The sequence below is a fragment of the Oncorhynchus kisutch genome, linkage group LG17, assembly GCF_002021735.2.
Source record: "Oncorhynchus kisutch isolate 150728-3 linkage group LG17, Okis_V2, whole genome shotgun sequence".
In the NCBI taxonomy this organism is placed as follows: Eukaryota; Metazoa; Chordata; class Actinopteri; order Salmoniformes; family Salmonidae; genus Oncorhynchus; species Oncorhynchus kisutch.
Genome location: NC_034190.2, coordinates 4,834,721 through 4,849,720, shown reverse-complemented (window position 1 = coordinate 4,849,720; position 15,000 = coordinate 4,834,721). Strand labels below are relative to the sequence as shown.

At 47.6% G+C, this 15,000-nt stretch overlaps 1 protein-coding gene across 1 annotated transcript in view; it reads right to left on the bottom strand.

Moving 5' to 3' along the window:
• The window catches only part of LOC109883026 (stromal membrane-associated protein 2), a 52,284-nt gene that overhangs the window by 5,180 nt on the left and 32,104 nt on the right, over window positions 1-15,000 (bottom strand). The window contains exons 3-6 of the mRNA XM_031795017.1: window positions 10,350-10,435; window positions 10,054-10,132; window positions 8,973-9,032; window positions 8,815-8,878 (exon numbers count right to left, since the gene is read on the bottom strand). Coding sequence (XP_031650877.1) covers window positions 8,815-8,878; window positions 8,973-9,032; window positions 10,054-10,132; window positions 10,350-10,435 — 289 coding nt within the window. The remainder of the gene's footprint in view (window positions 1-8,814; window positions 8,879-8,972; window positions 9,033-10,053; window positions 10,133-10,349; window positions 10,436-15,000) is intronic.

Genomic DNA, 15,000 nt, shown 5'->3' with positions numbered 1-15,000 from the left:
GGAGCTCTATAAGAAACTAAACTACTACTGACCAGGAGCTCTATAAGACACTAAACTATTACTGACCAGGAGCTCTATAAGACACTAAACTATTACTGACCAGGAGCTCTATAAGACACTAAACTATTACTGACCAGGAGCTCTATAAGAAACTAAACTATTACTGACCAGGAGCTCTATAAGAAACTAAACTATTACTGACCAGGAGCTCTATAAGAAACTAAACTATTACTGACCAGGAGCTCTATAAGAAACTAAACTATTACTGACCAGGAGCTCTTTAAGAAACTTCAGGCCGTCAAATTTAAAGAAGCATGCGGACCTGATGGCATCCTAACTGAGACGCTTAAACACAATATTTCAATTGGCTAAAACTGTTTCATTTGAGCCTAATGTAGGTTATTTCCCTGACATCTGGAATCAAGGACTCATAACCTCAATCTGTTTAAGTAAGGAGACAAATTTGACCCTAACAATTACAGAGCTATTTGTGTGAACAGTAACCCGGGGAAGGTTTTCTGTAGATTTATGCACGACTTATCATATTTACACCCTGATAGGCCACCAAAATAATACCAAAATGTACTCTTGCTTTATCGACATCCGAAAAGCATTTGATTCTATTTGGCATACAGGACTGTTCTACAAAGTTATTGAAAGTGGTGTAGGGGGTAAAACATATGACATAATTCAATCAATGGCAATACGTGCTGCATTAAAATTGGCAAGAAAATCGTCGTCAGGGTTGCAATCTGAGCCCTGCACTCTTCAATATTTACATCAACGAATTGGCCACTATTCTAGAAAAATCCTCAGCCCCTGGTGTTAGTCTCCACAATTCAGAAGTTAAATACCTACTCTTCGCAGATGACCTAAGCCTGCTGTCACCCACAGCACATGGCCTACAGCAGAGCCTGGACCTGCTAGATGCCCTATACCTGCTGTCACCCACAGCACATGGCCTACAGCAGAGCCTGGACCTGCTAGAGCAGTACTGCCAGACCTGGGCCCTGGCAGTAAACCCCAAAAAGACTAAAATAATGATTTTCCAGAGAAGATCCAGATCTCAGGGAATTAGACCAAAGTTCTCAATTGGTACAAAATATATAGAGTACTGCATACATTACAATTACTGAGGTTTAAATATATAGAGTACTGTACACACTACAATTACTGAGGTTTAAATATGTAGAGTACTGCACACACTACAATTACTTAGGTTTAAAAATAAGCTCAACTGGACACCTTAATGATGCAGTGAATGAACTGATAGAGAAAGCACGCAGGGCATTCTATACCATTAAAAAGCTCATTCAAATTGAAATACCTATTAAAATTTGGACTAATTGAATGTGTCATTGAACCAATTGCACTTTATGTCAGCGAGGTGTGGGGTCCACTTGCAAAACAAGATTCCATCAAATGGGACAAACACCCCACTGAAACCCTGCATGCAGAGTTCTGTAAGATTATCCTACATGTCCAGAGGAAAACTACAAACAATACATGCAGGGCAGAATCAGGCCAATACATGCAGGGCAGAATCAGGCCAATACATGCAGGGCAGAATCAGGCCAATACATGCAGGGCAGAATCAGGCCAATACATGCAGGGCAGAATCAGGCCAATACATGCAGGGCAGAATCAGGCCAATACATGCAGGGCAGAATCAGGCCAATACATGCAGGGCAGAATCAGGCCAATACATGCAGGGCAGAATCAGGCCAATACATGCAGGGCAGAATCAGGCCAATACATGCAGGGCAGAATCAGGCCAATACATGCAGGGCAGAATCAGGCCAATACATGCAGGGCAGAATCAGGCCAATACATGCAGGGCAGAATCAGGCCAATACATGCAGGGCAGAATCAGGCCAATACATGCAGGGCAGAATCAGGCCAATACATGCAGGGCAGAATCAGGCCAATACATGCAGGGCAGAATCAGGCCAATACATGCAGGGCAGAATCAGGCCAATACATGCAGGGCAGAATCAGGCCAATACATGCAGGGCAGAATCAGGCCAATACATGCAGGGCAGAATCAGGCCAATACATGCAGGGCAGAATCAGGCCAATACATGCAGGGCAGAATCAGGCCAATACATGCAGGGCAGAATCAGGCCAATACATGCAGGGCAGAATCAGGCCAATACATGCAGGGCAGAATCAGGCCAATATCCACTAATAATAAAAACAAAAAAGGAGCAATTAAGTTTTGGAAACATCTAAAATACAGTGACCCCCCTCTCATATCATTACCAAGCCCTGCAATGCCAAGAGCTGAGCAAACAAAAGAGTCCCCTCATCCAGCTGGTCCTGAGTTCACTAACCTGTTCTACTAACACACTGAAGCCTCAGGATCAACACAGTCAAAACTACATTGCTTATTGGGAAACACAAGCACAAACACAAAGCAAAATGCAGTGCAGAAAAACCTTGACAAAGTACAGGCTCAGTGAGCACAGCCTTGCCATTGAGGAGGGTAGACTCAGGAAAACCTGGCTCCCTGTAGAGGAAAGGCTGCACAACCACTGCACCACAGCAGAACCTGTCTCCCTGTAGAGGAAAGGCTGCGCAACCACTGCACCACAGCAGAACCTGTCTCCCTGTAGAGGAAAGGCTGTGCAACCACTGCACCACAGCAGAACCTGGCTCCCTGTAGAGGAAAGGCTGTGAAACCACTGCACCACAGCAGAACCTGGCTCCCTGTAGAGGAAAGGCTGTGCAACCACTGCACCACAGCAGAACCTGTCTCCCTGTAGAGGAAAGGCTGTGAAACCACTGCACCACAGCAGAACCTGTCTCCCTGTAGAGGAAAGGCTGTGCAACCACTGCACCACAGCAGAACCTGTCTCCCTGTAGAGGAAAGGCTGTGCAACCACTGCACCACAGCAGAACCTGGCTCCCTGTAGAGGAAAGGCTGTGCAACCACTGCACCACAGCAGAACCTGTCTCCCTGTAGAGGAAAGGCTGTGAAACCACTGCACCACAGCAGAACCTGTCTCCCTGTAGAGGAAAGGCTGTGCAACCACTGCACCACAGCAGAACCTGTCTCCCTGTAGAGGAAAGGCTGTGCAACCACTGCACAACAGCAGAACCTGTCTCCCTGTAGAGGAAAGGCTGTGCAACCACTGCACAACAGCAGAACATGTCTCCCTGTAGAGGAAAGGCTGTACAACCACTGCACCACAGCAGAACCTGTCTCCCTGTAGAGGAAAGGCTGTACAACCACTGCACCACAGCAGAACATGTCTCCCTGTAGAGGAAAGGCTGTGCAACCACTGCACCACAGCAGAACCTGTCTCCCTGTAGAGGAAAGGCTGTGCAACCACTGCACCACAGCAGAACCTGGCTCCCTGTAGAGGAAAGGCTGTACAACCACTGCACCACAGCAGAACCTGGCTCCCTGTAGAGGAAAGGCTGTGCAACCACTGCACCACAGCAGAACCTGGCTCCCTGTAGAGGAAAGGCTGTACAACCACTGCACCACAGCAGAACCTGGCTCCCTGTAGAGGAAAGGCTGTGCAACCACTGCACCACAGCAGAACCTGTCTCCCTGTAGAGGAAAGGCTGTGCAACCACTGCACCACAGCAGAACCTGTCTCCCTGTAGAGGAAAGGCTGTGCAACCACTGCACCACAGCAGAACCTGTCTCCCTGTAGAGGAAAGGCTGTGCAACCACTGCACCACAGCAGAACCTGTCTCCCTGTAGAGGAAAGGCTGTGCAACCACTGCACCACAGCAGAACCTGAGACGGAGCTGCATTTCCTGACAAAATGTAAAAAATAAAAAACAATTAGTGTCATTTCCCCAAATTTGAAACCCTTTTTCAAGGTTTCAAAGACCTCTCTGATGAGGACAGGCTACCCGTCCTGTTGGGGGAGGACGCAGAGAGACCTCTCTGATGAGAGTAGGCTACCCGTCCTGTTGGGGGAGGACGCAGAGAGACCTCTCTGATGAGAGTAGGCTACCCGTCCTGTTGGGGGAGGACGCAGAGAGACCTCTCTGATGAGAGTAGGCTACCCGTCCTGTTGGGGGAGGACGCAGAGAGCTGTGGGTTGGCAGTGCACTACATTGCTGCGTGCCATAAGATGAGGGACAGTGTCTGACAGACCAATCAACCTGCACATGTCCTCTACTGTATACTTATTGTTATTGTTCAATGTATGGTTCTTTTGAAACTTGGTTATTGTTGTTGCTGTTGTCTCGTTGACAATTTTGATTGTCATTATTTTCATATTGTAAATATCCCAAATAAGCTTTGGCAATATGTACATTGTTACGTCATGCCAATAAAGCACATTGAATTTAATTTAATTTAATTGAGTAGAGAGAAAAAGAGTAGAGTAAGAGAGAGAGAGGAGAGAGAGCGCAACAGAGAGGAGAGAGAGAGCAACAGAGAGAGAAAGACAGACCAGTTGTTTGTGCTCTTGACAACATGTTTAGCTTGACAATGAATAATGGAGATGGCAAGAGCACAAACAGATCTGGGACCAGGCTATATAAGGAGACAACAGATCTGGGACCAGGCTACAGAAGGAGACAACAGATCTGGGACCAGGCTGTAGAAGGAGACAACAGATCTGGGACCAGGCTACAGAAGGAGACAACAGATCTGGGACCAGGCTATATAAGGAGACAACAGATCTGGGACCAGGCTATAGAAGGAGACAACAGATCTGGGACCAGGCTATAGAAGGAGACAACAGATCTGAGACCAGGCTATAGAAGGAGACAACAGATCTGGGACCAGGCTACAGAAGGAGACAACAGATTTTGTTTATATTTTGTTTATTTTTCGTTTTTTTACATATTTTTCGTTTTTTACATAGCTATCCCTTTAAAAACATTTTGCTAAACCTAAGCTTCCAAATACGCTGGATCTTCACAACTAGCTATCTAGCCAAACCGCAACCCTGGACGATTACCCCTGGCTAGCGTTTCCACCCACTTAGCTTGAAGCTAGCCCGGCCTGCGCTACCACCGTAGCATACTCCTGAGCTACAATACCCGGGCCCACGACCGGTCTATCGATGTCACCGCATGAAGAGGAATAAACAGACTCACCCCATCGCGACGTCCCCCAAAGGCTAACTCTCTAGCCCTCGCTATCTCCCTGCTTGCTAATTCGGCCTGCTAACTGCTAGCTTGTCCAGCTCCGGTCCGCTAACTGCTACCTTGTCTAGCCCGGGCCTACAAACTGTTAGCTTGTTAGCACAGGCCTGCTAACCGCCTGAATCGCCGCGTCCCAAACGCCCACCGGACCCATATTTACTTTCTATCTCTTTTGACTTTTAATTTGTTTATACCTTCCGGAAACCTGCCTCACCCAATGTGATACGGAATCGCTATTATTTTTTATTTATTTTTAGAACACACTCAAGAACCTCCAGAAGCTAACCAGCTAACTAGCTACAAGCTATTTAGTCATTGTTCGTTTTTTTAACCTGGATAACACTCGCCAGTCCAGCTTCCCTTCCCCATCCACCGCTGCCCCCTGGACACTGATCTCTTGGCTACATAGCTGATGCACGCTGGACTGTCCATAAATCACGGTACTCCATTCTGCTTGTTTGTTTTATCTGTTGGCCCCGTTGCCTAGTCTACGCCATTTTACCTGCTGTTGTTGTGCTAGCTGATTAGCTGTTGTCTCACCTACTGTTTTAGCTAGCTTTCCCAATTCAACACCTGTGATTACTGTATGCCTCGCTATATGTCTCTCTCAAATGTCAATATGCCTTGTATACTGTTGTTCAGGTTAGTTATCATTGTTTTAGTTCACAATGGAGCCCCTAGTTCCACTCTTCATACCCCTGATAACTCCTTTGTCCCACCTCCCACACATGCGGTGACCTCACCCATTACTACCAGCATGTCCAGAGATACAACCTCTCTCATCATCACCCAGTGCCTGGGCTTACCTCCGCTGTACCCGCACCCCACCATACCCCTGTCTGCGCATTATGCCCTGAATATATTCTACCATGCCCAGAAACCTGCTCCTCTTATTCTCTGTCCCCAACGCTCTAGGCGACCAGTTTTGATAGCCTTTAGCCGCACCCTCATACTACTCCTTCTCTGTTCCGCGGGTGATGTGGAGGTAAACCCAGGCCCTGCATGTCCCCAGGCACCCTCATTTGTTGACTTCTGTGTTCGAAAAAGCCTTGGTTTCATGCATGTCAACATCAGAAGCCTCCTCCCTAAGTTTGTCTTACTCACTGCTTTAGCACACTCTGCTAACCCTGATGTCCTTGCTGTGTCTGAATCCTGGCTCAGGAAGGCCACCAAAAATTCAGAGATTTCCATACCCAACTATAACATCTTCCGTCAAGATAGAACCGCCAAAGGGGGAGGAGTTGCAGTTTACTGCAGAGATGGCCTGCAAAGTAATGTCATACTTTCCAGGTCCATACCCAAACAGTTCGAACTACTAATTTTGAAAATTACTCTCTCCAGAAATAAGTCTCTCACGGTTGCCGCCTGCTACCGACCCCCCTCAGCTCCCAGCTGTGCCCTGGACACCATTTGTGAATTGATCGCCCCCCATCTAGCTTCAGAGTTTGTTCTGTTAGGTGACCTAAACTGGGATATGCTTAACACCCCGCCAGTCCTACAATCTAAGCTAGATGCCCTCAATCTCACACAAATCATCAAGGAACCCACCAGGTACAACCCTAACTCTGTAAACAAGGGCACCCTCATAGACGTCATCCTGACCAACTGGCCCTCCAAATACACCTCCGCTGTCTTCAACCAGGATCTCAGCGATCACTGCCTCATTGCCTGTATCCGCTACGGAGCCGCAGTCAAACGACCACCCCTCATCACTGTCAAGCGCTCCCTAAAACACTTCTGTGAGCAGGCCTTTCTAATCGACCTGGCCCGGGTATCCTGGAAGGACATTGACCTCATCCCGTCAGTTGAGGATGCCTGGTCATTCTTTAAAAGTAACTTCCTCACCATTTTAGATAAGCATGCTCCGTTCAAAAAATGCAGAACTAAGAACAGATACAGCCCTTGGTTCACCCCAGACCTGACTGCCCTCGACCAGCACAAAAACATCCTGTGGCGGACTGCAATAGCATCGAATAGTCCCCGTGATATGCAACTGTTCAGGGAAGTCCGGAACCAATACACGCAGTCAGTCAGGAAAGCTAAGGCCAGCTTCTTCAGGCAGAAGTTTGCATCCTGTAGCTCCAACTCCAAAAAGTTCTGGGACACTGTGAAGTCCATGGAGAACAAGAGCACCTCCTCCCAGCTGCCCACTGCACTGAGGCTAGGTAACACGGTCACCACTGATAAATCCATGATTATCGAAAACTTCGCTGCCTGCACCTGCATGCCCGACTAGCATCACCACCCTGGATGGTTCCGACCTAGAATATGTGGACGTCTATAAGTACCTAGGTGTCTGGCTAGACTGCAAACTCTCCTTCCAGACTCATATCAAACATCTCCAATCGAAAATCAAATCAAGAGTCGGCTTTCTATTCCGCAACAAAGCCTCCTTCACTCAAGCCGCCAAGCTTACCCTAGTAAAACTGACTATCCTACCGATCCTCGACTTCGGCGATGTCATCTACAAAATGGCTTCCAACACTCTACTCAGCAAACTGGATGCAGTCTATCACAGTGCCATCCGTTTTGTCACTAAAGCACCTTATACTACCCACCACTGCGACTTGTATGCTCTAGTCGGCTGGCCCTCGCTACATATTCGTCGCCAGACCCACTGGCTCCAGGTCATCTACAAGTCTATGCTAGGTAAAGCTCCGCCTTACCTCAGCTCACTGGTCACGATGGCAACACCCATCCGTAGCACGCGCTCCAGCAGGTGTATCTCACTGATCATCCCTAAAGCCAACACCTCATTTGGCCGCCTTTCGTTCCAGTACTCTGCTGCCTGTGACTGGAACGAATTGCAAAAATCGCTGAAGTTGGAGACTTTTATCTCCCTCACCAACTTCAAACATCAGCTATCTGAGCAGCTAACCGATCGCTGCAGCTGTACATAGTCTATTGGTAAATAGCCCACCCTTTTCACCTACCTCATCCCCGTACTGTTTCTATTTATTTACTTTTCTGCTCTTCTGCACACCAATATCTCTACCTGTACATGACCATCTGATCTTTTATCACTCCAGTGTTAATCTGCAAAATTGTAATTATTTGCCTACCTCCTCATGCCTTTTGCACACATTGTATATAGACCCCCCCTTCGTTTTCTACTGTGTTATTGACTTGTTAATTGTTTACTCCATGTGTAACTCTTTGTTGTATGCTCACACTGCTATGCTTTATCTTGGCCAGGTCGCAGTTGCAAATGAGAACTTGTTCTCAACTAGCCTACCTGGTTAAATAAAGGTGTTCTCAACTAGCCTACCTGGTTAAATAAAGGTGTTCTCAACTAGCCTACCTGGTTAAATAAAGGTGAAATAATAAAATAAAATAAAAATAAATAAATCTGGGACCAGGCTGTAGAAGGAGACAACAGATCTGGGACCAGGCTACAGAAGGAGACAACAGATCTGGGACCAGGCTACAGAAGGAGACAACAGATCTGGGACCAGGCTGTAGAAGGAGACAACAGATCTGGGACCAGGCTATAGAAGGAGACAACAGATCTGGGACCAGGCTACAGAAGGAGACAACAGATCTGGGACCAGGCTGTAGAAGGAGACAACAGATCTGGGACCAGGCTATAGAAGGAGACAACAGATCTGGGACCAGGCTAAAGTCGCTACAACTGACCATTTATGTTGAAATCTATTTGTATGTGAGTATGTGTAGAGAGGTGTACTAATAGCATACCAAGTCCTAGGAGGTCTGAGATAGACGGAGACTGGGTCTGTGTCTTTGGGCTGTTTTCTCTCTTCTGAAAGAGTCAACAACAAGGACAGCATGAATAACTGAAGAAAACCAAACCAAGAAGATACCTGGGAGATGCTTTACATACACTAACCACTCACCAACTTCATCTTCTCAAACACCACTGGCTCCTTGGGGATGTTTTCACAGCTCTTCTCTTTCTAAAGGTGGGGAGGCAGAAGTCAGGAGAGAGAGAGAGAGAGAGAGAGAGAAGAGAAAGAGAGAGAGAAGAAAGAGAGAGAGAGAGAAGAGAAAGAGAGAGAGAGAAGAAAGAGAGAGAGAGAGAGAGAGAGAGAGAGAGGCAGAGAGTGAGAGAGAGACAGACAGAGAGAGAGAGAAAGAGAGGCAGAGAGAGAGAGAGGCAGAGAGAGAGAGAGAGAGGCAGAGAGAGAGGCAGAGGCAGAGAGAGAAAGAGAGACAGAGAGAGAAAGAGAGGCAGAGAGAGAAAGAGGCAGAGAGAGAAAGAGAGGCAGAGAGAGAGAGAGAAAGAAGGACATAAAGGAAACATAGTTTATTGTATTTGCATCAAAAGGTCTTATTATTTAAATGATGGGTGTGTGTTTGTGTCTGTGTGAGTGTGTATGTGTGTGTGTCTGTGCGTACGTGTCTGTGAGTGTGTGTGTGTCTGTATGTGTGTGTGTGCGTGTGAGTGCGTGCGTGTCTGTGTGTGTGTGTGTGTGCGTGCGTGCCTGTGTGTGTGTGTGTCTGTGTGTGTGTGTGTCTGTGTGTCTGTGTGTGCGTGTGTGTGGCTGTGTGCGTGTGTGTGCGTGTGTCTGTGTGTGTGTGTCTGTGTGTGCGTGTAAGTGTGTGTGTGTGTGTCTGTGAGTGTGTGTGTGTCTGTATCTGTATGTGTGTGTGTGTGTGCGTGTGAATGCGTGCGTGTCTGTGTGTGTGTGTGTGTGCGTGTCTGTGTGTGTGTGTCTGTGTGTGTGTGTCTGTGTGTGTCTGTGTGTCTGTGTGTGTGCGTGTGTCTGTGTGTGTGCGTGTGCGTCTGTGTGCGTCTGTGTGTGTGTCTGTGTGTGCGTGTAAGTGTGTGCGTGTGTGTGTGTGTCTGTGTGTGTGTGTCTGTGTCTGTGTGTGTGTGTGTGTGTGTGTGTGTGTGTGTGTGTGTGTGTGTGTGTGTGTGTGTGTGTGTGTGTGTGTGTCTGTGTGAGCGTGTGTGTGTGTGTGTGCGCATCTCACTCTAAGCCTGTTGACATCTAGGATCTTGTCCATGTACTTCTTCTTCTCATATTTGTCCCTGATGAACATCTCTGCTGACCTACACAGGAGGGTTAAGGAGAGAGACTGCAGGTCTGCATCACACACACACACACACACCCACCCACACACCCTTACACACTTACACACACCCACACACACATACCCACACACACACACACACACACAAACACACCCACCCACACACCCTTACACACTTACACCCACACACACACACCCACTTACACCCACTTACACACACAGTGCTGTAAGGATACTGGTCAGTCTCTGGTCGTATGAAACATTCTGGTAGGAAAGCTTCATAGAGTCGTCGGGCCTTGGCATTCCCCATCTCCTGAACACACTGCAGACACAGAGAGACAGAGAGACAGAGAGACAGAGAGACAGACATAGTTAGTTAGTTAGTTAGTTAATAACACATCTCCTACAGAAGCCCTGAAGCCCAAGCTAACAGAAGCCCTGAAGCCCAAGGCAACAGAAGCCCAAGGCAACAGAAGCCCTGAAGCCCGAGGCAACAGAAGCCCTGAAGCCCAAGGCAACAGAAGCCCTGAAGCACAAGGCAACAGAAGCCCTGAAGCCCAAGGCAACAGAAGCCTTGAATCCCAAGGCAACAGAAGCCCTGAAGCCCAAGGCAACAGAAGCCTTGAATCCCAAGGCAACAGAAACCCTGAAGCCCAATGCAACAGAAGCCCTGAAGCTCAAGGCAACAGAAGCCCAAGGCAACAGAAGCCCTGAAGCCCAAGGCAACAGAAGCCCTGAAGCCCACTGCAAAAGAAGCCCTGAAGCCCAAGGCAACAGAAGCCCTGAAGCCCAATGCAACAGAAGCCCTGAAGCAAACTACAACAGAAGCCCTGAAGCCCAAGGCAACAGAAGCCCTGAAGCCCAAGGCAACAGAAGCCCTGAAGCCCACTGCAAAAGAAGCCCTGAAGCCCAAGGAATCAGAAGCCCTGAAGCCCAATGCAACAGAAGCCCTGAAGCCCAAGGCAACAGAAGCCCTGAAGCCCAAGGCAACAGAAGCCCTGAAGCCCACTGCAAAAGAAGCCCTGAAGCCCAAGGCATCAGAAGCCCTGAAGCCCAAGGCAACAGAAGCCCTGAAGCCCAATGCAACAGAAGCCCTGAAGCCCAAGGCAACAGAAGCCCTGAAGCCCAAGGCAACAGAAGCCCTGAAGCCCACTTAGTATCTTGTTCAAATGACTTAGTAAAACATAAATACTTGAGCGTGGAGCGTGGAGCGTGGAGCGTGGAGCGTGGAGCAGAGAGTAACTGAACAGATATTTTTTTAAATGCTGTCGGCGTTCTCTCCAGCACCAATTTCACTCTGATACTAGTCAGCCACAAGCTTTGGGCTCTGCCTGCAATATTGTGTTTCTATAATCATTTTGACTTCATTAGGCCTATTAAGTTGTAATCATTTATCCTACCAAACCCACAGTAGTCCTAGTATCTAGTGCATATTCTGATATTACTTCTGTTTGGAAGAACTGTGTAAACATTTATTAATGGATCTTTTAGGTGGACAACACATAGTAAAATGTATTAATGGATGTTTTAGGTGGACAAAACATAGTCAAATGTATTTTCAATTTTTATTGGAATAGAAACACCATACAATATAAATCAATTTAATTAAGTTAAAATATCACACATGCAAAAATGATAAAAGAATAAAAGGACAGTAATATTTCATAAATAGAAGTGAATATATAAGTGCAGAGGTGGATACCTGCTACAGACTGGTGTTTAAATACACATCAATAGGAAATAACCCGCTCAGAGAAACAAGCCCTTAAATCTCCAGAATGACACATCTGTAGTCATCCTACCAGAGGACAAGGGAGGGCACTAAAACTATACACGACTACACTGTCTAGAAGACTGAAGTGGCAACTGATTGATCCGACGTCCTAAAAGAGACTCACTACAAACCAAAACAAAAATAGCTTTTTAATCAAACAGACTGTCAACAAGGGCACAATAGCGAAATCTACAGAAGACAACACGGCATATTGATGCGTAAAAACAGGCAGAAATCTGCAGTTCCTAAAATACTGTACTGTTTAATTATCTAAATCTCCAAAGGGACAGGAAGAAACCTCTTTGCGATATCAGTTTTGGCAGAAGCATGAAGATCTCTGCTATCTGGACTCTACCCACACACCGACTGGACTCTACCCACACACCGACTGGACTCTACCCACACACCGACTGGACTCTACCCACCCACCGACTGGACTCTACCCACCCACCGACTGGACTCTACCCACCCACCGACTGGACTCTACCCCACCCACCGACTGGACTCTACCCACCCACACACACACACACACACTCTACCCTGAATTCCCTCACCCATATGTATTGACATCTTTGTTTACCAAACACACAATTAGACATTAGTTAAACTTCTTCCCGCAAGTCAAAATAACTCCACACAAAACTCTACCCACACACCGACTGGACTCTACCCACACACCGACTGGACTCTACCCACACACCGACTGGACTCTACCCACACACCGACTGGACTCTACCCACACACCGACTGGACTCTACCCACACACCGACTGGACTCTACCCACACACCGACTGGACTCTACCCACACACCGACTGGACTCTACCCACACACCGACTGGACTCTACCCACACACCGACTGGACTCTACCCACACACCGACAGGACTCTACCCACACACCGACTGGACTCTACCCACACACACACACACACACACACACACTCTACCCTGAATTCCCTCACCCATATGTATTGACATCTTTGTTTACCAAACACACAATTAGACATTAGTTAAACTTCTTCCCGCAAGTCAAAATAACTCCACACAAAACTCTACCCGCACACCGACTAGACTCTACCCACACACCGACTGGACTCTACCCACACACCGACTGGACTCTACCCACACACCGACTGGACTCTACCCACACACCGACTGGACTCTACCCACACACCGACTGGACTCTACCCACACACCGACTGGACTCTACCCACACACCGACTGGACTCTACCCACACACCGACTGGACTCTACCCACACACTCACTAGACTCTACCCACACAACGACTGGACTAAAACCACACTGACTAGACTCTACCCACACACTAACTAGACTTTACCCACACACTGACTGGACTCTACCCACACAATGACTGGACTCTACCCACAAACACACTAGACTCTACCCACACACTCACTAGACTCTACCCACACACTCACTAGACTCTACCCACACAGTATCTAGACTCTACCCACACAGTATCTAGACTCTACCCACACACTCACTAGACTCTACCCACACACTCACTAGACTCTACCCACACACTCACTAGACTCTACCCACACACTCACTAGACTCTACCCACACACTCACTAGACTCTACCCACACACTCACTAGACTCTACCCACACACTCACTAGACTCTACCCCACACACTGATTAGACTCTACACACGCTGATTAGACTCTACACACACTGATTAGACTCTACACACACACTATCTCGACTCTACACACACACTATCTAGACTCTACACACACACTATCTAGACTCTACACACACAATGACAATAGTCTGACTGGACTCTACCCACAAACACACTAGACTCTACCCACACACTCACTAGACTCTACCCACACACTCACTAGACTCTACCCACACACTCACTAGACTCTACCCACACACTCACTAGACTCTACCCACACACTCACTAGACTCTACCCACACAGTATCTAGACTCTACCCACACAGTATCTAGACTCTACCCACACACTCACTAGACTCTACCCACACACTCACTAGACTCTACCCACACACTCACTAGACTCTACCCACACACTCACTAGACTCTACCCACACACTCACTAGACTCTACCCACACACTCACTAGACTCTACCCACACACTCACTAGACTCTACCCCACACACTGATTAGACTCTACACACGCTGATTAGACTCTACACACACTGATTAGACTCTACACACACACTATCTCGACTCTACACACACACTATCTAGACTCTACACACACACTATCTAGACTCTACACACACAATGACAATAGTCTGACTGGACTCTACCCACAAACACACTAGACTCTACCCACACACTCACTAGACTCTACCCACACACTCACTAGACTCTACCCACACACTCACTAGACTCTACCCACACACTCACTAGACTCTACCCACACACTCACTAGACTCTACCCACACACTCACTAGACTCTACCCACACACTCACTAGACTCTACCCACACACTCACTAGACTCTACCCACACACTCACTAGACTCTACCCACACACTCACTAGACTCTACCCACACACTGACAAGGCTCTACCCACACAATGACAAGACTCTACCCACACAGTGACTAGACTCTACCCACACACTAGCTAGACTCTACCCACACACACACTCACTAGACTCTACCCACACACACACTCACTAGACTCCACCCACACACACACTAGACTCTACCCACACACTATCTAGACTCCACCCACACACACACTCACTTGACTCTACCCACACACTGACTAGACTCTACCCACACACTAGACTCTACCCACAAATACATTAGACTCTACACACACTTTCACAAGACTCTACCCACACACTGACATGACTCTACCAACAAACACACTAGACTCTATCCACACAATCTAGACTCTACGCACACACACACTCACTAGACTCTACCCACACACACTAGACTCTACTCACTGACTGACTAGACTCTACCCACACACTATCTAGACTCTACCCACACACTATCTAGACTCTACCCACACACACACTCACTAGACTCTACCCACAGACTGACTAGATTCTACCACACACTGACTAGACTCTACCCACACACTGACTAGACTCTACCCACACACTG